At 33.3% G+C, this 24,498-nt stretch overlaps 1 protein-coding gene across 4 annotated transcripts in view; it reads left to right on the top strand.

Annotated features, from left to right (window-relative positions):
• The window catches only part of DYNC2H1 (dynein cytoplasmic 2 heavy chain 1), a 292,996-nt gene that overhangs the window by 213,233 nt on the left and 55,265 nt on the right, over positions 1-24,498 (top strand). For all 4 annotated transcript variants that reach the window (XM_074335553.2, XM_074335552.2, XM_019717180.3 and 1 more), the window contains one exon: positions 21,465-21,674. In XM_074335553.2, the coding sequence (XP_074191654.2) occupies positions 21,465-21,674 (210 nt within the window). The remainder of the gene's footprint in view (positions 1-21,464; positions 21,675-24,498) is intronic.

The following is a 24,498-nucleotide window of genomic DNA, read 5'->3' as shown; positions in this document are numbered from 1 at the left end:
CTGAAGATCCATCCATGTTGTCACAAATAGCAGTATTTCATCTTTTCTTATGGTAGAGGAGTATTCCATTGTGTATCTGTACCACTTCTTTATCCAATCATCTATCAAAGGACACTTTGGTTGTTTCCATGTCTTGGCCACTGTGAATAATGCTGCAGTGAACACCAGGGTACATATATCTTTATGAATAAACGTAGATACCCAGAAGAGCGGTTGCTGGGTTGTATGTTAATTCTATTCTATTCCTAATTTTTTGAAGAACCTTCATACTCTTTTCCATCAGCAGTGTATGAGAGTTCCTTTTTTTCCACAACCTCTCCAACACTTGTTATTATTTGTCTGGTAGATGATAGCCATTCTAACAGGTGTGAGGTGATATCTCATTGTGGTTTTGATTTGCATTTCCCTAATAGCTAGTGAAGCTGAGCATTTTTTCGTATATCTGTTGGCTGTATGTCTTCTTGGGAGCAGTGTCTATTCATTTTTTAATTGGATTGTTTGTTTTTTTGCTGTTGAGTTGTATGAGTTCTTTATATATTTTGGATATTAGCTGCTCATTGGAGGTGTTTGCAAATATCATCTCCCATGTGGCTGATTGCTTGTTTTTGTTGTTGATGATTTCTTTTGCTGTGCAGAAGCTTTTTAGTTTGATACAGTCCCGTTCATTTATTTTTGCTTTTACTTCCCTTGCCTTTGAGGTCAAATTCATAAAATCCTCTTTGAACCCAAGGTCCGTAAATTTAGTACCTATGCTTTCTTCTATGCAGTTTATTTTTTCAGGTTTTATGTTTAGGTCTTTGATCCATTTTGAGTTAATTTTGGTACATGGTGACAGATATCAGTCTAGTTTTATTCTTTTGCATGTGGCTTTCCAATTTTCCCAGCATTATTTGTTGAAGAGGTTTTCTTTTCTCCATTGTATTTTTTGTCTCCTTTGTCGAAAATTTTCTGCCCATATATATATATATGTGCATTTATTTCTGGGTTTTCAATTCTATTCCATTGGTCTGTGTGTCTGTTTTTCTGCCAATGCCATGCTGTTTGGATTATTGTGACTTTGTAGTACAAATTGAAGTCAGGGAGTGTGATACCTCCAGCCTTGTTCATTTTTCTTAATAGTGCTTTGGCTATTCTGGGTCTTTTGTTACATGAGCCTCATTTTAGTAGTCTCTTGAAAATTCACTTTTTCTTGATTTCCAATTTAGTAGTTATTTCTTTATTATACAAAGCAACATGGGAGTTGCAGAATTTCTAGTTGGAGAAGATTATAATTTTCCTTCCCAAGATAAAACTCGTACTTTACTAAGTTATGTTTTCAGTTTAAAGAACATGTTTGTAGAATGAGATTATTTTCCATGGTATATAAAGTCATTAATAGGACATAAGTTTGGAATTCCTGTTCAAGAATCCAGTAAATGCAATTTGTTAAAAGTTCCCACGAGGTGGAATGTTTATATCCTAATGGAGCTATTTCTTTCCTGGTGAATAGGTTGAAGAGAATTTATTTAGAGACTTTCTAGAGAACTATTTCACCAGGGCTGCTATGCAGCTAGTTTTTACTTCCACAGCCATTCTACTTGGTTCCAGCCAACCTCTGTTCTGAATTGATGGTCCTTATGTCTGCTGGTAGGGACCTGGCTGTAAAATATGTCTAATGCTCATCACTGATCTAACACAGTATAAGAATTGGCTTCTAGTGCCAGACTGCTGGGTTCAGATCCTAGCTCCAGTACTTACCAGCTCTATAAATTAGGAAAGTTACTCAACTTCTCTGTGCCTCAGTTCTTTTATCTATAAAATGCAAGTAATGATAATGTTTGCCTCACTGGAATCTCATAAGGATGAAATAAGTTAATATGTATAAAGCTTTTATAATCATGCATATGTGAACATTCTCTATTCGTTTTACTTTTATTGAAGGTACAGAGATTTATAATATATGACCACTACTTGATTTGCCCTTTTTCTAAGCAAATTATTTTTATTTTTTATATAATTATATAGTATTCAGTCATTCAGTCAAAATATTTTAATTGACCACCTAATTTGTTTCAGTGATTTTATGCTAGAGACTGTGTTGTGGGTAGAACAGTCATGGTACATACTCTGTGGAATTTACAGTTTGTAAGAGAGACCTTTTAAAAATTAAACAAGTAAATAAGCAAATAAATATATTATTAGAAATTATTTCAAATGCTGTGGAAGGAAAGGACAGGTGCTATTATAAAGAAAAGGAGAGAAGACCTATTTTGGACTGGATAGTTAGGGAATGCTTGCTTGAGAAGTGGAATTGAATCTGAGACGTGAGCAATGCGAAGACGCTAGCCAGAGTTGGAGGGGAAGGCCATTCTGAGCAGAGAGGACATCATGCCCAAATTCCCTGAGAAGAGAAAAAGCTGGCACATTCACTAAACCTGAAAGAAAGTCAGTTTGATTGGAGTATAGAGACTAACGGATCGTGTGGAATGAGATCAGGAGGATAATTAAGATAGAGTGAGGAGTTTGTATTTTATTCCAAGTGCAGTGGGAAACCATGAAAGAGCTTTAAGTGGTAGAGGACCTACAATCCTGTTTACAATTTCAGATCTGTCAGGCTGCTGTGTAGAAATCAGTTTGGAGTGAGATCAAAGAGGAACTAAGGAGAACGCTCAGAAGGCTCTTGTAGTTGTCCAGTAAGAGTTAATGGTGGTAGAGCAGGAGAGAAGGGCTGCGTTCGAGTTAGATGTTTGAAGTATTAAAGAACCTAAACATGGATTCGGATGTGGGGTTAAAAAAAAACCCGGATGTGTAGGTTTTCTGGGTTGAATGACTGGGTGCAGGTGGCACCATTTTCTGAAACAGGGAAGACAGGGAGACAGCACAAATTCTGCACAGGTAGGAGTAGAGTAGACAGTGATGCTTCAGAGTTGAGCAAGAGTTTAATTTTGGACATCTAATAGATAGTTGGATATATAAGGTGGAGCTCAGAAAAGGTGTTTGGATGTGTGATATAAATTTGGGACTTATTAGCATCTGGGGAACATTTAAGTAATATTTAAGTAAGTAGAAAGCATTATATCATCTAAAGGGTTGGGGAAGAAAAAGAGAAGAAAAAGGGCTCACTAATGAGCCCTGAGGAATCCAACATTTAGAGTTATTATCAGGAAAGGAGTAACAAGAGTATTAATGAGGGGAAACAACCAAAAAGCCAAACAAAGCAAGACCACAGAGGCTGTGGTATCGTAGAAACCTGGAGAAGAGAGTCTTTCATTATGAATGGAATTGTTAATTATGCCACGTTGCTTCTGAGAGGGTAAGCAAAATGAGAACAGAATTGGTCATTGGATTTTCAGAATAAAAGTCATTCGTAACCTTGACCTTGACAAGAAAAGTTTAGGTGGAATGAGGAGACTGGGAGTTAGGTTTGAAAGGCAAACTAGAAATACGAGACAAGGAGGTGGAAACAGTATGTATAGACAGTTCTTTCTACAAATGTGCTACAAAGGAGAGTAGAGATATAAGGTGATCAAGATATGGGGCCCAGTATGTTTTTTCTTAAAGACGGGAAGTACTAGAATGGTTATTGGCTATTGGGAATGGTTTACTAGAGGAAGTAATTGGAGATGCCTAAAAATTAAGGAAAATTTTATTTTTATGAAGCCAAAGACACACAAAAACTCATAAAAGATAACAGTATGACTTGCCAATGTAATAGAAGGTTTGTTTTCAAATAAGGACCTTAAAACTCTACAAGGTAAGCAAGAAAGTGTCCTCAAGTAGAAAGATACAAATGCCTGGCCATTCTAAGTATTTTGACATAGAATGAGAAAAGGCAATGGCTAAAGAATACAAACATGTAGTTAATTTTTTTATAAATAATAACCTTTTGTAATGCTAATGCTTATTAATAACACATGTAAAGAATCTAACTCAGTATATATACTTGACTTCTAAAAGGACAAAATTTTAATAGCTAGAGTAGATTCTAAAAATTTAAGAATCTTAAATTCTGAGCAGAATGACTAAATAAAACAAAGGATCAACTGGCAAAATAAAGAATATAGGAATCTTTAGATATGAAGGAGGAATAAAGACCTTTCCAGACATACAGAAGCTGAGGAAATTTTCTAATACACGACCTGCACTACAAGAAATACTAAAGGAGGCTAGTCGACCACCATCAACAGGGACAATTTGGCAACCAAAACATAAAAAGGGTGAGAGTAAAGGCCTGAACCGGAATATGGGAATGGAGAAACTAAGCGTGCTGAAGAAAATGGAATACTCTAAATATCAAACTCTCTTTTTCATAAACTTAAGGTTAATCACTCAAAAAAAATCCAGAACTGAAATATATACTGTAATAAAAGAAGAAACACAGGGAAACATCGTAGAATACCACCACACAAAAATAATAGACAACAACAAAAAGACAAAGAAACAATGGAGACACAGCCTTACCAGAAAACTAAAGATAGAATGACAGAAATCCTCACATATCAAGAATCACCCTAAATGTAAATGGACTGAGCTCACCAATAAAAAGGCACAGAGTAGCAGATTGGATCAAAAAACTAAACCCAACCATATGCTGTCTCCAAGAGACACATCTCAGTTACAAGGACAAGCATAGACTCAAAGTGAAAGAGTGGAAATTGACACTCCAAGCAAATGGTACCCAGAGAAAATCAGGTGTAGCCATAATGACATCAGATGAGACAGACTTCAGGGTGAAAAAGATAACAAGAGACAAAGATGGATATTTCATAATGGTAAACGGGACTATACAACAAGAAGACATAACAGTCATCAATATTTATGCCCCCAATCAGGGAGCACCGAAATATACCAAGCAACTACTAACAGAACTGAATGGAGAAATTGACCAAAACACAATTATACTAGGGAACCTAAATACATCCTTGACAGCAATGGATAGATCATCCAAACAGAAAATAAATAATGAAATAGCAGCCCTAAACGACACATTAGATGAAATGGACATAATTGACATTTATAGAGCACTTCATCCTAAAACATCAGACTGTACATTTTTTTTCTAGTGTACATGGAACATTCTCAGGGATAGACCATATATTGGGACATAAAACTAACCTCAACAAATTTAAAAAGATTGAAATCATACCAAGCATATTCTCTGATCACAAGGCATTGAAATTGGATATCAACTGCAAAAAGAAAGCAGGAAAAACCACAAATACATGGAGATTAAACAACATACTTTTAAAGAATGACCAGGTCAAAGAAGAAATTAGAGGAGAGAGCAAAAGATACATAGAAACAAACGAGAACGAAAATACATCTACCAAAATTTTTGAGAGGAAGCAAAAGTGGTTTTAAGAGAGAAATTTATATCATTACAGGCCTATCTCAAGAAACAAGAAATATTCCAAATAAATAACCTCACGTTACACCTTAAAGAACTAGAAAAAGAAGAAAAAATGAAACCCAAGGTCAGCAGAAGAAAGGAAATAATAAAAATAAGAGCAGAACTAAATGAAATAGAGAACAAAAAGAAAATAGAAAAATGTAATGTGACAAAGAGCTGGTTCTTTGAAAAGATTAACAAAATTGACAAACCCTTGGCTAGACTCACTAAGATAAAAAGAGGGAGGCCACTAATAAAATCAGAAATGAAAAGGGGGAAGTTAGCATGGATGCCACAGAAATTCAAAGGATCATCCAAGAATACTATGAAGGACTATATGCCACCAAATTCAATAACCTAGAAGAAATGGGCAAGTTCTGAGAAACATATAGCCTTCCAAGGCTGAACCATGAAGAACTGGAAAATCTATACAGACCAATCACTAGTAACAAAATTGAATCAGTCATCCAAAACCTTCCCAAAAGCAAAAGTCTGGGACCAGATGGCTTCACTAGTGAATTCTACCAAACCTTCCAAGAGGATCTAGTACCACTCCTGCTCAGACTCTTCCAAAAAATTGAAGAAGAGACAGTACTCCCTAACTTATTTTATGAGGCCAACATTACCCTGATACCAAAACCTGGTAAGGACAACACAAAAAAAGAAAAGTACCCACCAATATCTCTGATGAATACAGATGCAAAAATCCTAAACAAAATTCTAGCAAATCGAATGCAACAATGCATTAAAAAGATTATTCATCATGACCAAGTAGGGTTCATCAGAGGGGCACAAGGATGGTTCAACATATGCAAATCCATCAATGTGATACATCACGTAACAAAATAAAAGGACAGAAATCATATGAATATATCAATTGATGCAGAACAAGCATTTGACAAGATACAACATCCATTTATGATTAAAACACTTAATAAAATAGGTATAGAAGGAAAATACCTTAACATCATAAAGGCCATATATGACAAAGCCTCAGCTAATCTCATAATTAATGGTGAAAAACTGATGCCCTTTGTTCTACGTTCAGGAACACAACAGGGCTGTTCCCTATCACCTCTGCTTTTCAACGTAGTGTTGGAAGTCCTTGCCAGAGCAATCAGGCAAGAGAAAGGAATAAAAGGCATCCACATTGGGAAAGAAGAAGTTAAATTGTCACTCTTTGCAGATGACATGATGCTATATATAGAAAACCCTAAAGACTCCATCAAAAAGCTAATCGAAACAAAACGAATACAGAAAAGTTGCTGGCTACAAAATCAACATACAAAAGTTCATTGCATTCCTATATGCTAACAATGAAATCTCAGAAAAAGAAATAAAAAAAGCAATTCCTTTTGCAATTGTAGCGAAAAGAATAAAATATCTAGGAATAAACTTAACCAAGGATGTGAAAGATCTATATGCTGAAACTATAAGACATTTTTAAAAGAAATTGAAGAAGACACAAAGAAATGGAAAGACATACCGTGCTCATGGATTGGAAGAATCAACATAGTTAAAATGGCCATATTACCCAAAGCAATATATAGATTTAATGCAAACCCCTTCAGAATCCAAATGGCATTTTTTAAAGAAATAGAACAAAAAAATCATCAGATTTGTTTGGAACCACAAAAGACCCCAAAGAATCAAAGCAGTCTTAAGAAAAAAGAACAATGCTGGAGGTTTCACACTCCCTGGCTTTAATTTGTACTACAGGCCAACAATAATCAAAACAGCATGGTATTGGCAGAAAAATAGACACGTAGGACCAATGGAATAGATTTGAGAACCCAGAAATAAACCCACTTAAGTACGGGCAGATAATTTTTGACAAAGAAGCAAAAAACATACAATGGAGGAAAGACAGCCTCTTCAATAAATGGTGCTGGGAGAATTGGAAAGCCGCATGCAAAAGAATGAACCTGGACTGCTATCTGTCACCATGTACCAAAGTTAATTCAAAATGGATCAAAGACTTAAGCATAAGACCTGAAACAATAAACTGCATAGAACAAAACATAGGTAGTAAACTTATGGACCTTGGGTTCAAAGAGCATTTTATGAATTTGACTCCAAAGGCAAAGGAATTAAAAGCTAAAATAAATGAATGGGACTACAGCAAATGTAAAAGCTTCTGCACAGCAAAAGAAACCATCGATAAAATAAAGAGGCAACCAACTGAATGGGAGAAGATTTTTGCAAACAGTGCCTCCGATAAGGGGCTAATATCCAAAATATACAGGGAACTCATGCAACTCAACAACAAAAAAACAAACAACCCAATTGAAAAATGGGCAGAGGACCTGAAGAGACATTTCTCCAAAGAGGACATACAAATGGCAAATAGATATATGAAAAAATGCTCAACATCACTAATCATCAGAGAAATGCAAATCAAAACCACAATGAGATATCACCTCACCCCAGTCAGAATGGCTATCATCAACAAGACAAATAGTAACAAGTGTTGGAGAGGCTGTGGAGAAAAAGGAACCCTCATCTACTTTTGGTGGGAATGCAGACTGGTGCAGCCGTTATGGAAGGCAGTGTGGAGGTTCCTCAAAAAATTACGAATAGAATTGCCATATGACCCAGCAATCCCTCTCCTGGGTATCTACCCAAAAAATCTGAAAACATTTATACATAAAGACACGTGTGCTCCAATGTTCATTGCAGCTTTATTTACGGTGGCCAAGACATGGAAACAACCAAAATGACCTTCTATAGATGAATGGATAAAGAAGTGGTGGTATATATACAGAGTGGAATACTATTCGGCGGTAAGAGAAGATGAAATAGGACCATTTGTGACAACAGGGATGGATCTTGAGATTATAATGCTAAGTGAAGTAAGTCAGACAGAAAAAGCAGAGAACCATATGGTTTCACTGATAAGTGGTATATAAATCAAAAACAACAAAAGAACAAGGCAAACAAATGAGAAACAAAAACTCATAGACACAGACAATAGTTTAGTGGTTACCAGACTGTAAGGGGGGAGGGGGGTGGTAAATGAGGGTAAAGGGGATCAAATATATGGTGATGGAAGGAGAACTGACTCTGGGTGGTGAACACACAATGGGATTTATAGATGATATGATACAGAATTGTACACTTAAAATCTATGTAACTTTACTAACAATTGCCACCCCAATAAACTTTAGTTTTAAAAAAAAGAATATGGGAAGTATAGCAGGAAAACAGTTTCATTTTTATGATTTTTTTAAAGGGCCAAGGTAACTAATTCATGACTTTTATTTGTTACATCACTTTCATAATTGCTCCATGGAACATTTTAATGACCGTTGCTTTACAATACTTATCCAGTAATTCCAGCTTTTGTGTTATGTTGGTATTTGCCTTTGTTGATTGTCTTTTTTTTATTCAAGGTGAGATTTTACTGTTTGTGGTATGAGTAATTTTGGACTGTACCCTGAACATTTTGAGAATTATAAGATCCTAGTGTCTATTTAAGTTTTCTTTTTTAGTATGTAGTCAACCTGTTTAGGTTCAGAATGTATACATCCTGGTTCACTTCTGAGTTGTTCCAATGTCAAGTTAGTTTATAGAGCCTCTGCAGTGCTGTTCTGGTCTGCTTCAGAGTGTTTTTCCTGACAGAACTTCCCCACCTCCTGTAGAGCCAGCTGGGGAGAGGGAATGACACTTTTCTTTACTGCAGTTGCAGACTAGAGGTCAGAATTCCATCCCCAGGCACTGCAGGCCAGGAGCAATGGCTTCTACTTCAGGAAGGGGTAGAAGTCAGAGCACTGCCCAGAGTCTCCTCCACCTGGGATCCCTCCTGCTAAGGACAGGGGTGATTCGTTACTTCACAAAGCAATTCTCTCTCTCTCTCTCTCTCTCTCTCTCTCTCTCTCTCTCTCTCTCCCCCTCCCTCCCTCTCTCCCTCCCTCCCCATCTCTCCCTCTCCCTTCCCCCCCTCCCCCTTCCCTTCCCCCTCCCCCTCCCCCTCCCCCTCCAATTGTAGAATCTTTTAGATTGGTAAGCTAAAAATATCTATGGACCTTTTGTAGTTTAGTTAAGTTAATAATAGTAGGTTACTGGAGATCCCTAAAAATATATTACATAAGACCCCAGAAATTTTAACTCTTTATTCATATTAGGCTGAACAAGTTAGGAATCCATTAAGAATACAGTAAGTACTATATTCAGATAAGGACCCCAAATACATTTGTTGATCAGATTAAAATTTAAAAAAGAAGTCAGTGAGTTTAACTCATTGCTCAGATCTGGGCCTTTTTGGTTTCCAACCTTCAACCTTGTTTATGAGGCTAAGGGAGGGGAATTGAGGTAGCAACTATATAGATTTAGTGCAACAATTCTTTCTTGTACAGGGGAAATTTTAACCTCTTCCTTCTTCAGAAGATTTGATCTTGCAAAGATTTTGTATTCTATAGTTTTTAAAACCTATATTTGGATTTATGTGTTTCAGCTGTGTTCAAGTTGGTTGAAACTAGCGAAAGAAGTAAGTAGAGGTCATGCATTTGGGGTTAGTATGCAGCCCTTATGAATCATAAACTAGTTTTATCATAATCTTTAACAGAAACAGATAAGAATAAACTACTTCAATTTTTGTGAAGTTGTCTTGAGTTTAGGACAATAGAACTGGGAATAGGGTATCAGAATTCACATCTTTGGAAAGGGGAATATTTATCATTTGTAGATACTAAGCATGTTTAAACTTCCTGTTTTGCAAAATGTACTCAAAGAACTGGGGTCAACTGGACATGTAGCTGTCTTCTCAGATGGTGTCAGGAAATAAAAGGATTTGGAAGAAATAATGCAAATAAAATGATGATGAAATATCCCTCAATGTCTTTATGGATTGAATATAAAGATTACCTTCCATTTCTAAGATAGGATCAATGTGGTATCTTAGGCATTTAGAATAGCAAATTCCAGTTCTTGTATGTGTGTGCATGCGTGTGCTGTGCATGTGTGTATGAAAGAGAGAGCATGGTCTGAAACTAAAAACAGACCTTGTAATCTCTTACATTCATTTATTTTAAAGCAAAACACTAGAAAATAAAGCAAGACGTACAAGGACTCAGGTTAAGGTTCATTTATAGATAAACTTTTAATGTAGGAATGTGAATGATTTCTCTTAGAATGAAAAGGAACATTTTCCCACTTTTTCCTGCTGAAAGAAAATGTGTTTTATGTAATTTTTAGTTGAATATAGCTTTATGATTGTTTACATAAAAACCATGTTGCAAGGTAATATAAAGTTTTATTAAAATAGGACAGAAGTAGAATACGTGTACCATTCTTTCTTAAGGCAGTATAATGTAGTAAAGCATGGGCTGTGGAACTCCACTGCCTGGTTTTAAATTCTGACTGCCACTTCTAGATGTGACTGCGTGTTTTGTTTAAGCTCTCTTTGCCTACTTGCCTGCTCTGTGAAATGAGGAAATAGATTGTTGTAATGACTAGATTGGTTAATACTGAGTACTTAGAGGTGGGCCTATCCCATGTTCAGTGCTCAGTAAGTATTAGCTATTATTAATGCAGATTTTAAAGATAATATTAGGATGAAATTGCCCTAGGGTCTCTATATTTTGGAAATTTGATATCCCTTTGATAACTAAGCAGAGAATCTAGAACAGTACCATAAGCTTTCTAGTATTTATCTTGAAGATGTAATTAACTAAGAAGCTTATCCTAATAGATAAAAGAATAGGTAAATGTTAAGTATATTGGGTCACTTTAGAATCCGAATTAAATTGTACATGCAAAGGGTTTTCTATCAAATACTAATATAATTATTTTAAATTAATTACTTTTCTAGCATAATGATGATGATCATCATTTTTAATGAATGATTAATATATGGGTTCTGGATAAAATTTATTACTTATAGTGAGTGTTTCTATTTTGCTTCCAGTGTACAATATTTCATATATATTCATGAGTGTCAGAATGCAGATGCACGTGTGCTGCTTAAAAAAACTTGACATTTTTTTTAAATGTGTTTCATGATTCTTATAACTTATTTAGAATACTCGTTATTCTTATTATTGTCCCATTAAATCAATAGATTTTGAAAGGAAGTCGTAAATAATTTTTGATTGCATCATTCTGAATTTTTTTTTTTATTCAGTTTTGAAAGTCAGAAATCCAGCAGACCTACTCACATTTTTATCAGGTCACTTAAGTGTTTTATTTATAAGGTGAAAGCTCAGTTTTTTTCTTTCTTTAGTTTTTTGTTTGTCGTTGTTGCCTTTGTCAAAAGAAAAAAGTTGAATAAAAAGTGTCATTTCACAGGGTATTAAATTACTTCCATATTTTTACAATAGTAAGAACTATAAAAATTAGTAACGAAATCTGTGGTATAGGAGCACTAATACTTTTTAATGTCATTAGCATTAAAGAAAATGTTGCAATAGTGCCTGGTGGGTAATAGGCACTCAATAAATATTACCTTTATTAATATTGTTGTCATACTGTTTTTATTATTAGAAAATAAAGTTACATACGTTTCAAGTATACAATTCTGTAATATATCATCTATATATCACATTGTGTGTTTACCACCCAGAGTTGGTTCCTTCCATCACCATATGTTGGATCCCCTTTACCCTCATCTACCACCCTCCTTCCCATTACCTTCTGGTTTTGTTTCCTTATTTGTTTGTCTTGTTCCTTTGTTATTTTCAGTTTTATATACCACATATCAGTGAAATCATATGGTTCTCGACTTTTTCTGTCTGACTTATTTCGTTTAGCATAATAATCTCAAGATCCATCTATGTTGTCACAAATGACACTATTTTATCTTTTCTTATGGCAGAATAGTATTCCATTGTGTGTATGTACCACATCTTTATCTAGTCATCTATCGAATGACACTTTGGTTGTTTTCATGTTTTGGCCACTGTAAATAAAGCTGCAGTGAACATCAGAGCACATGTATGTTTATGGATAAATGTTTTCAGAATTTTTGGGTAGCTACCCAGGAGAGGGATTGCTGGGTCCTTTACTAACCATTGTCATCCCAATAAACAAAGAAGAAGAAAAAAAGAAAGAAATACTGATAAACACTACAACATGGATGAACTTTGAAAACATTATGCTAAGTCAAAGAAGTTAGTCACAGAAGACCACATATTGTATGATTCCATTTTTTATGAAATGTCCAGAAAAGAAAAATCCCTAGAACAGAAAGTAAATTTGTGGTTGTTTAGTGTGGACAGTGGAGGCCAGGGATGAAGGGGACTGGGGAATCTTTTCAGGATGATGAAAATATTCTAAAATTGGTTATAGTGATGATTGTACAATTCTGTGAAAAAAATAGAAATAATATATTGTACACTTTAAATGGGTGAATTGTGTGGCATGTGAATTATATCTCAATATACATGTTTCGTTTTTTTAAAAAAGAAAATAAAGTTTGTTTAATTTACCTTTGGATAGATAGATAGCAAAATCAAGGTACAGAGAGAGTCTACTTGAGCTTAACTTTCCATTTTATTGTCTCTAATACTTCTAAACCCAGAGATTTATTGTATTATCTTCAGTAAAGTATAGCAGAGATTAGCCTACCAGAGATTAGACTAACATATAATCTTAACTAAAACTTAATAGCATTTTTATTGAATGAGTACATCATTTTTATTATTTTGGTGATGTTTACTGGTATTAGAGGGAAAAAGTCATTTTGTTGTATAATTCCATTTTTAAAGTCTAAAACATAAAAATGAAACTGACCCTCTTACATTCTTAACAACATTTAATACCAGTACGAGTATACAAAACACAAATAATGAATTTTTTCTCCTTCATATCTTGGGGGAACAGTTGCTTTAATAATTTTGTGAGGTTACTTTTATTTTTTTATAGGATGGGGTAATTGTTCCCAGTTCTTTTCTTGCAGATATAGGCACATACAGTTCAGAAAGTTCTAACTTCATTAAAATTTAATGCAAAGTTCTTTGTCTTTTAATTTTTATGACCCAAATATTTAAAATGGTCGATTTCAGTAGTTCTAAGTGTTCTTTCTCCAGCCCTCTCTCACCGTGCTTCCCCTCTACCATGCCCAAATCGCTTCATTTCATACAAGCAATAAAACATATGTATTGGTAAATTTATGAGCATTATTCCTTAATAAGATATACCAGAAATCACTTTGTTGTTGTTCTGGTTTTTTTTTTTTTTTTTTTTTTTAATTTTCCTAGTGAGAATGAATAATACATGTGAAGTTCCCTGCTTTAAGTTTTTTCACTCTGGGAGAGTCTGCCTTACCTTTCTCTAGTTAAGGAAAGGGCTTTCCTGTTTGTTTAAAGAGAAATGTTTTCACTAACTGAGGAGCAAATATATAGCCTTTGGGAGACTAAGTAGAGAGAGATTTCAGGGCCATTGTGATGGCTAGGACTGCTTACATACTTCAGATTATTGTTTTCAAGCGGAGGGCTAAAAAACCAAATAAACATAATTTAAACACTGCTTTCAATGGGGAAATAAACAGCATGTGAATCATTTACAGTTTTCGCAAATGCTCTGAAAATTGCATCTCATTAAGAGGAACAGAATCAGTGGTATCTGGCTCAGAGGGAGTAACCTCTAATTTAAGGCAATTCCAATACATTATTTTAAATTGTTCTTCGTATACTAACATTTCTGAGGACTTTTACATCTGAGAATATCTTTATTTCATCTTCACATTTAACTGATAGACTGCGAGTATAGCTACAGATCCACTTTCAGCTTCCTAATTCTTTCCCTTGAACTCTTAGAAAATATTACTCTTAACTGACTCTGGGTGGTGAACACACAATATGATATGTAGATGATGTATTACACAATTGTACACTTGAAACCTATGTAATTTTACTAACCATTCCCACCCCAATAAATTTTAATTAAAAGAAAACATTGCTCTTAGAAAATATTTGTCTTTTTATTGAAGTTTTAATCTGATTCTAATTTTTTAAAACTGATTTTTTTCTCTAGAATATTCTTTCTCTGCCCTCCTTAAATTTTATCATCATGTATATATACAGGTGTAGATTTTTTTTTCTTTTATTCAATTTCATAGTCTGAGAGTTTACAATTCCAAAAGCCAGGCTTACCACCTATACATGTTTCAATCTGTTCCCATACCAGCTGGACTACATGCATGTAATGTCAAGTACCCTGCTGTCTGTAGCTGGTGCTTGATATTGCTTTTTCTTTTTTTTTTTTTTTACCAGCCCTGACATGGTAGACAATGATCCATTCAGGATAATGTAAAAAGTTTGCAACCAAAAACTCTCCAGCCATAGTTACTTTATCAACTGTAGGTTACCTTATCCTCCACTTACTAATTACCCTATACCTTCTGTCTCCCAGATGTTTTCCATTCTTGTGCCATCTTCTGGGTTCAGTATCCTCTTGTTTTGTCAAAGAAGTGGGAGATAGTTTGCCATTCTTTTGCCAGAAACAAGCACGACTTTTTAAACTTCATATAAACATAGATTATTTTAAAAGTTATTATATTAAATTCATAATGGCCTAAATAATCTATCAAGTATGTTACAGTTCATCCTGTTATACTATTTTGTTTTTATCCTATTTCTTTCCTGAAGCCATTGCCATAATTTAGGCCTTTGTTCTTTCTCATGAGGATTATTGCAGAAAGCTAAATTTGACTCTCCTTCTAATATTTACTTCCTCCAAATCATATTTCATATCATTATCCCATTAATTTTCCTAAGTAAAATTTTTTTCACAGCATGGCTCCACATACAACCTTACTTCTAAGCCTCTTCCATAGTGAGGCAACTTTCAATGTTATATAAACAAACCATGGTAGATTCTGTCTGTGAGGATTCTCGAAATGCTATTTCTTTCTGGAATTTCCTAGCTATGCTAAATTAATAATGGCCAGATAAAGTCCCAGCATCTTCCAGAAGCCTTCTCAGCTGTAACTCATTTCCCGTTTCATGTTTCTCTAGTAGTAATTTATAACTTACATAGTAATTCCCACAAAAGTTGTGTTTTAAACTAGGTAAGTTAATATATGGCACTTAGATGCAGAAATTCTCTTATTTTGGAGAGTATTAAAATTTATGTATGTAAATGTTTCAAATGAAACAACTTAATATCACATTCTAGTTTAGAGATTTTTTAAATCATTTTTATCAGGTTATGGTTCAGTACTACCTAAACTTAAAAGAATAATTACACTTAAACAATGAAAACAAATAAAATTTTGATAACAAGTAAATACTAGGGAGTCATCCAAGTGCTAATATCTTTTCCATTCAATACCTGGAGTCTTTAGGATTTTCTATACATAATTTCGTTTCACTGTGAATAGTTACAGTTTTACTTCTTTCTTTCCAATGTATATGCCTTTTATTTATTTTTCATCCTAATGAAAAATAGGACTTCTAGTACTATATTGAATAAAACTGGCACAAGTGGACATTGTTGTTCCTGAGCTTAGAGCAAAAGCTTTCAGCTTTTCACCATTGAGTATGATGTTAGCTGTGGGTTTGTTATATATGGCCTTTATAATGTTCAAATACATTCCCTTTTATACCCCCTTTTGTCATATGTCGCATTTTGTCGAAAGCTTTTTATGCATCTGTTGAGATAATTATATGATGATTGTTATCCTTTATTTTGTTGATGTGAAATGTCATGTTGATTGATTTGTGGATGTTGAACCATCCTTACATCCCTGGAATAAATACCAGTAATGAATGTGTATGATCTTTTAATGTATGTTGCATTCAGTTTGCTAATATTTTGTTGAGGATTTTGCATCTACATACCATCAAGGATATTGCCCTATAAGTTTCCTCTTTTGTGGTGTCCTTGTCTGGTTTTGGTGTCAGGGTAATGCTGATTTTGTAAAATGTATTTGGAATGTATTCCATCCTCTTCAATTTTTTAAAATAGTTTAAGGATAAGTATTAAATCCTTCTCTGAATGTTTAGTAAAAGTTGCCAGTGAGCTGTCTGGCATAGACTTTTGTTTGTTGGGAGGTTTTTGATTACTGATTCAAATTCAATACTAGTAATATGTCTATTCAAATCTTTTTATTTCATGATTTAGTCTTGGAAGATTGTCTGTTTCTTATATTTCTAGGATTTTGTCCATATCTTCTACGTTATTCAATTTATTGTCATATAATTGTACATAGTAGTCTCATATCCTTTGTATTTTTATGATATCAGTATAACTTCTGTTTCTGATTTTATTCATTTGAGCCCCCTCTCTTTTTTCCTTGGTTACTCTAGCTAAAGATTTTTGTCTATTTTGTTTATCTTTTCAAAGAACAAGCTCTACCTTCATTGATCTTTTCTGTTGTCTTTTTAGTCCCTATTGCATTTATTTTTTTCTCAGATCTTTACTATTTGTTTTCTTTTATTGATTTTTGGGCTTCATTTGTTCTTTTGTTTCTAGTTACTTTAGATGTAAAGTTAGATTTGAAATTTTCTTTTATTTAAATGTAGGCCTATATCGCTATGAACTTTCCACTTAGGACTGCCTTTGCTGCCTCCCATAGATTTTGGTATGTCATATTTCTGTTTTCATTTTTCTCTTCGTATTTTTTAAATTTTTTCTTTGACTTCCTTGATGTCCTATTGATTATTCAGTAGCATGTGATTTTACTTGCTTTCATCTTGATTTCTGGTTTATACCATTGCACTTGATATGAAAATGCTTGATATGGTTTAGTCTTTTTAAATTTATTGAGACTTGTTTTGTGGCCTAACATGTGATCTATCCTGGAGAATGTTCCATGTGTACTTGAGAAGAATGTGTACTCTGCTGCTTTTGGATAGAATGTTCTGATATATATATATATATATTATAATTATATATATATAATTATAATATATATATATAATTATATATATATAATTATAATTATATATATAATGTTATATTAAATTATAAATTATAGTTAGATCATATTATATTATATATTACTGTGTTTCCCTGAAAATAAGACCTAGCTGGACAATCAGCTTGAATGCGTCTTTTGGAGCATAAATTAATATAAGACCTGGTATTATATTATTATATTATATTATATTTATTACATTAGACCAGATCTTATGTTATAGTAAAATAAGACTGGGTGTTATATTATATTATATTATATTACATTATATTACATAAGACTGGGTCTTATATTATAGTAAAATAAGATCGAGTCTTATATTAATTTTTGCACCAAAAGATGCATTAGAGCTGATTGTGTGGCTAGGTCTTATTTTTGGAGAAACACAGTATGTTATATTATATTATAATACTCGTATATATTATATGTATTATATAAAGTCCAGCTGATTTAGTGTGTATTTAAAAGCAGAGTTTCCTTATTGATTATCTGTCTCAATAATCTACTATTAATGGAAATGGGATGTTGAAGTTTCCCTATTATTATTGTATTGCTTCCAATTTCTACCTTTAGACCCATTAATTCTTACTTTATATATTTGGGTATTCTTATGGGTGCATATATCTTTATACGTGTTATGTCTTCTTGATAGATTGACCCCTTTGTTATCATGTAATGTTCTTCATTGTCTTTTATTACAGTTTTTGGTTTTAAATCTATTTTGTCTGATATGAGGTAGTTACTCCAGCTTTTTCTTTCATTTCTGTTTCCATGGAATATCTTTTTTCCATCCCTTCACTTTCAGTTTATGTGTGTCCTTCCTCCTGAAGTGCATTGCTTACAAACACTATATGGCTGTGTCTTCCTTTTTTTATCCATTCAGCCATGCTATGTATGTCTTTTGATTGGAGTGGTTTCCATGTACCTTCCAAGCAATTATTAAGTATGTGTTTAATGTCATTTTCTTAACTGCTTTCTATCTGTTTTTATAATTCTTTTCTGTTCCTTCTCTTTTTCTCTTCCCTGTGTTTTGATTGCTTTCTTTAGTGTTGTATTTAGATTTCTTTCTCATTTTGTTTTTTTGTAGTTATTATTATTTTTCTTTATGGTTACCATGAAGTTCATATATAACATACTACGTAAATAACATTTTGTTTTAAGTTGATAACAACTTAAATTTGAACACTTTCCAAAGCTATTTGTTTTTATTCCTTCTTCCTCACATATTATATTCTTGATGACATATTTTATATCTTATTTTGTGCATCCCTTAATTATTGTAATTTTTGTTACTTTTACTACTTTTGTGTTTTAACCTTCCTGTTTGTTTACCTTTTCCAGTGAGAATTCTATTTCCATATCTTTTCTTATTTTTATTTAGTGCCATTTATTTTCAGCTCAAAGTCCCTTTAACATTTCTTTCAGGGCTGATTTACTGGTGATAAATTCTTTTAGCTTTTGCTTATCTGGAAAACTTCTGATCTGTTTCAATTCTGAATGATAACCTTGCTAGGTGTAAAATTTTTGGTTGGAAGTTGCTCAAAAGATATTCCTTGTGTAATAGTTAAATTTTAAAATATCCATAACCTTTTGCCCCTAGCAGCTCCATAGTCAGATAAAATCTCCTTTGAATACACTTAGCTTTTTAAAGACAAGATGAACTTTGAAATATCAAAGCCATCCTTCAGAAGTACATGATTCAGTCAATTGTATTTACTAATTTTAAAAAATGCTTTTCTTATTATAGTTGACTAAAGATATGACTGTCATCCCTTGTTAGTTTCACCAAAAATCATACAGTATAGATGTTGTAATTTACTCATGGTGATTTTAGCTATAGTTGAGTTAGAAATAATACTTAATTTGATATTTTTTGTCCTAAGATTTTGTAACACTAACATGTCATTACTGCTGTAAATCTTCTTTATATTTTGTCCTTTTAGAATGTGTAAAACATCTACACCTTTTTTTAGAGTTAGGGTTATTTTACTTTATTTTTTAATACAATTTTGTGAAGGTCTAAAGGAAATAGATCATGTTGTAAAAATATTACAATATACTTTGCAATCTTCTGCTATGTTATATTTTTCCCATTTGTTATTATAGTTATATAATATATTATGTAATACATTAATATAGGTTATTTAATACAGTTTGCATCACTATTTTTAGTTTTTTTCTTCACAATGCTTTTCACCTTTCATTAATCAAACACACTTTGAGACACAACTATATACTAGTTTTCACTCTGTTCTTCTGTTCTTATTGCTGAACTTACAGGTTTTTACTTGAAGTCTCTAGGCCAACACTCTACAATAGAAATGTAATATGAAACACAAATGGGAGTGATATATGTAATTTTAAATGTTCTAGTAGCCACATTTAAATAAGTACAAATGAGCAGGTTAAATTAATTTTAATACCATGTTTCCCCGAAGATAAGACCTAACCGGAAAATAAGCCCTAGCATGGTTTTTCAGGATGACATCCCCTGAACATAAGCCCTAATGCGTCTTTTAGGGCAAAAATTAATATAAGACCCAGTCTTATTTTGGGGGAAACACGATAATACATTTTTATTTAACCTGATATGTCTGAAATATTAACATTTCAATGTGTAATTAAATAAAAATTATTAATGTGATATTTTACATCCTTTTTCATATTAAGTCTTTGAAATCCAGCTTGTATTTTACACTAACTACACATCTCTAGACCATTGTGCTTACTTGAATTCTTGAATTTTAAGTATTCTTGGTCGTCATTTGCTTAAATAAACTTTTTTAAAAGTTCAGTCCTTGTCTTGGATTATAGGTAAATGGACTCTTGCTTGAATGATCTAAGTTTGGGTGTTTCTGTTCTATAAAGTAACAGTGAGGACAGTGCAAATTAGTTACATCACTCAATAGAATGGATAAAAATCCATAAAATCTACTTTTAAATAAAGTAAATTATTTGCTAATCTTGCTTAGTATAAGATAAGTATTTGATAAATATTTGTATACCACATATTATCCACATCCAGAGATGTTGTTTTTATATAAGGAACTATGGAAAGTCTGTAACCCAAATTTTATGTCCATTTTATTAGTTACTTGATTTAGGTTGGAGATGTGTTAAGTATTATTTATTCCATGCTCTGATTCAAATAGTTAATTCAATTTCAATTTAAGGGGTAATCCACTTAATTTTGGTAATAGTATACTTTTATTCTCTTCTAGATTCAGTTTTGAGGTTACCACCAATTATTTATTTTAGTGTGTACATTATTGTACATTTATGTGTGTGTTTCAAAAATGATTTAAGCAGCATTAATATTTTAAATATTAATAGAAATAAAAATAAAAATGCCTAAATATGAGTTCATAGCCTAAAAATCTATCTTCAATTAAATGTATTTAATGGTGATTTATTTAATGGCAGTAGGCATCCTAGATCTTATTAGATTATTTATCATGCTGCATAGATGAACAGGAGACAGTGCTCTAGTAGAACATATGAATGTGGCAACTGTTAGAACAACTGTGACAACTGTTAGAGCCTTAACTTGAACTGTAAACATAATATATAGAGAAAACTGAGATTATAGATAGTAGGTAAGAGAACAGAACTTCCGAATTTTATCTCTTGACAGTTCTTTGACACCTTAAGAATACTATTAAAGGTAATTTCCCCCCCTTAACCACTTAGGCTGTTTAGAAACAACTGGGATTCTTGAGGTTTTTTAAAAATAATTTGAGAGGCCCTAGAAATTCCATATATCAGAGCTTCTCTTATTGTATAGATGTAGAAATAAATACTAATATTTATAGGTCTTGAGTACAAGGTATTTAGTGTGGTTTTATAATATATATGCAGGTAATTTTCAAATTAAATGTCCATTGACATTTTATTTCAAAGCCATTATTCTGCTCTTTTTATAGTGGTGAGTGATAGTGTAGCTATTCTACTCTTTTCTTTGGCTTACAGTGTGCCATTCTTTTCACTTTTCCTACTCTATAGACCATTGCTTCTCAATTTGGTTCCCCTTTTTCAATTCCCACTCCTTTATCACTTAAATATTGGTGAACTCCAGAATTCCCTTCCTGTGTATTTGCAGGTTTCAAAAATTTAATCATTCATAAAACAAGCGTATTTCAAAACAGGTTACAGTAACAACAGGTTTTATTAACTTTTGAAGTGTTTTAATATATCAGTGATTATGTTACTTTCAGTAAATATGACATATTATTCTTTTAGAATTCAAACCTGATTCATCTGAAAGTGTCTCCTCCTAATGATCGACAAGAGTCTCCAATATTGTCATTTATCGTTCTTGAACAATTTAATGCCATTCGCTTAGTACAAAGTGTTCATCAGTCTCTTGCTGCTCTCAGCAAAGTCATCAGAGGAACTACCTTACTGAGTTCAGAAGTGCAAAAATTGGCAAGTGCTTTATTAAACCAAAAGGTAAGCTAATATGAAATATATGTGGTTTTATTTCATTATTATAAGTTACTGTCCTATCATGTATACATTTGTCAGAAGTCTTATCATTTTAATGGTAATAGAAAACCCAAGTTAAACTAGCGTAAGCCGTATACAAACCAATTGGCTGGTGAAGGATCCAAGGGTAACTAGCATTGTCAGCTAATGCAGGAGATTAAAATTGTCTTTAGGATCTCAACTTGTATTACATAACTGTCTAGCCATATTGTGTGTTTGTGTGTGTGTGTGTGTGTGTGTGTGTGTGTGTGCGCGCGCGCGTGCGCGGGCGCGTGCTCCATGTTGCTATCACTTTTGGGCAAGTCCTCTACTTGTATGCATAGTGGTGTTCTAGTAGCCTGGGTCTTATATCCTCTGAGTTCCAAGTCCAACAGAAAAAATACCTATTTTTTGGTAACTCAAGCAAAATTTTTGGGATTAGCTTTGATCCAAACTCCTTGGCTTGTGTTTCATGCCTAGTCCCATACTAATTCTGGGCAGGATGTGCAAAGCTCTGGTTGGATAGGGCTTCAGCCAAATGCCACTTCAAGGAGGTGAGTATGGATTCAGCTCCATATGTAACACATATACTGCAACTGAGGGAAGGATGGTTACCCAGTAGACAATCAGGTAAAATCAGGTACTTTTATCAGATAAAAGGGAAATCAACACGTCTCTTGCTGAATAATTGGACCATTTTAAACGATAGTAAAATCCATGTATTTCAGATCTATTAGACAGAAACAAAAAATACAGAGTATCTTACATAGATTTACTTTAGCCATTTGGAGAATATACTCGTAAACCTTACAGAATGTGGCATCTAGAAAATATTTCACTGAGGCTCTAAAGGAATTTAGAAAGAAAACAGTTTCGTGGGTTTTTTTTTCCTTCTGTTTACCCTCAATATCAGAGAACCTGATAGTCAACCTAAAAGTCTTCTTTGTTCGAATATAAAAGATAGCCTTCCTAGAACTTCATATATCTTACTCACTAACATAAAAAAAGATCTGTCTTAATCAGTTCGGCCTGCTATAACAAATTACCATAGACTGGGTGGCTTATATAACAAACATTTGTTTCTCACACTTGCGAAGAACCTGGGAAATCCAAGGTCAGGTTTCCAGTAGATCTGGTATTTGGTGAGGCCACTTTCTGGCTTGCTGATGGTCATTTTGCTATGTCCTTATACTCGTATAGCAGAGAGGAAAGAGAAAGGAAGCAAGCTTCTTATGAGGGCACTACTTGTACATCAGGGGAGCTTCACCCTTAAGACTTAATTACCTCCGCAAAGCCTCATTCACAAATATCAAGGATTAGGCTTTCAATATATGAATTTAGGGGTACACAAACTTTCATTCCATCACAGTATCCAATTCTTTTCCAAAAAGACCTGCTCTAGCAACCTTATGTTCTGTTTTCCTTTACCTTGAAAAAAAATCTCACCTTTGCATTGTTTACTGAATTTAAAGTTATTTTATATATAATTATTGTTATTAATCAACTATGATTATCAGAATACTGCAGTATGCTATTGTACTATACATTGTAACTATTTTTTTTTTTAATTTGAAGTAGAAACTTTATCAGTCATGGAAGTTCCTTTACACAGTGAAGAAACCACTGGGAAAGCAGAACTTTAAAGAACTTTACATTAATTCATTTAATCATCACACTAATACTACTAGATGGTACTACTATTATCCCCATTTTATTGTGAGAAACCTGAGGCAGAGGGGTGTTAAATAATGTAATTGGAATCACACGAAGAATAGTTACAGAATCAGGATTTGAACCTAGCAGGTCTAGTTGCCATAATAAATGGGAATTATTTAAATTTATTTATCAAAAGGTAAATACTCATGAGAGTCTATTTCTTTAAAATGAACCATATCCTTTATAATAAGGGTAACATGTATGGTACAGGCTATGTAGGAGTAGAGTAACAATAATTTAAGAACATGACTTGTGTAGAGGAGATCAGCAAGTCCAAGTGACTGGTATACAGTGAAGTGTAGTAAAATTACAGTTAGATCAGATTTTGAGGTCTTCAAAGCCAAAGAAAGGAGTTGAGATTTAATGCTGTAGACAATAAGAGCATTTTTATGTAGAAGTAATGTAGCAACATGGCTGGGAATGTGGCCTCTGAAATAGGTCTACCTGTTTGAATCCAGTTCTACCATTTACAGCTGTGTGACCTTGGGCAGGTCACTTAAACGTTTTTAAACTTTACTTTTCTGAGTTGTAAATAGGAAAGAAAAAGGTACCTACCTCATGGGATTGTTGGGGAATTAAATTAAATCATGGATAAAGTGGTTGGCACATAGCCAGCACCCTATAAATGTTAGTTATCTTTGTTATTGTTACTTTAGCAGAATTTCATTATGTAAAGAACAGCTCTTAGAGCATTCATCTGGTAACTTGTGCAAAATGAGTTTATAGAAGTAGGGATACCATGTAGGTTACTTTTTATTCATCTCAAGAGGTGCTTAGGGCCTTTAATAGGATAGTTCAAGAGGGTTCTATGTGATATTAATAAAAAACATAAAAGGTAATCGGCAAACCTGTTTTTTGTTTGTCTGTTTGTTTTGCTTTTGTTAACCATCTGGGTGACCTTTGGAATAAACACTTGAGATAAATGAATAATTTAAATTATTTTCTATGATTATAATATAATGTAGCTTCCATTAGATCATATTGAAAGATAAAGAACTAATTCAGTTTTATTATAGGAAACACTTTTCTTGATTAACACCAAAGGGTGATACTTTAGAAAGGGGTCATGTGAATAGTCAAAGAAATTCTGAGA

The sequence above is a fragment of the Rhinolophus sinicus genome, chromosome 14 (assembly GCF_057876585.1).
Source record: "Rhinolophus sinicus isolate RSI-liver-muscle chromosome 14, RSI-T2T, whole genome shotgun sequence".
Lineage (NCBI taxonomy): Eukaryota > Metazoa > Chordata > Mammalia > Chiroptera > Rhinolophidae > Rhinolophus > Rhinolophus sinicus.
The sequence above is the reverse complement of the archived record's forward strand: the minus strand, read 5'-3'. Positions and strand labels throughout refer to the sequence as shown.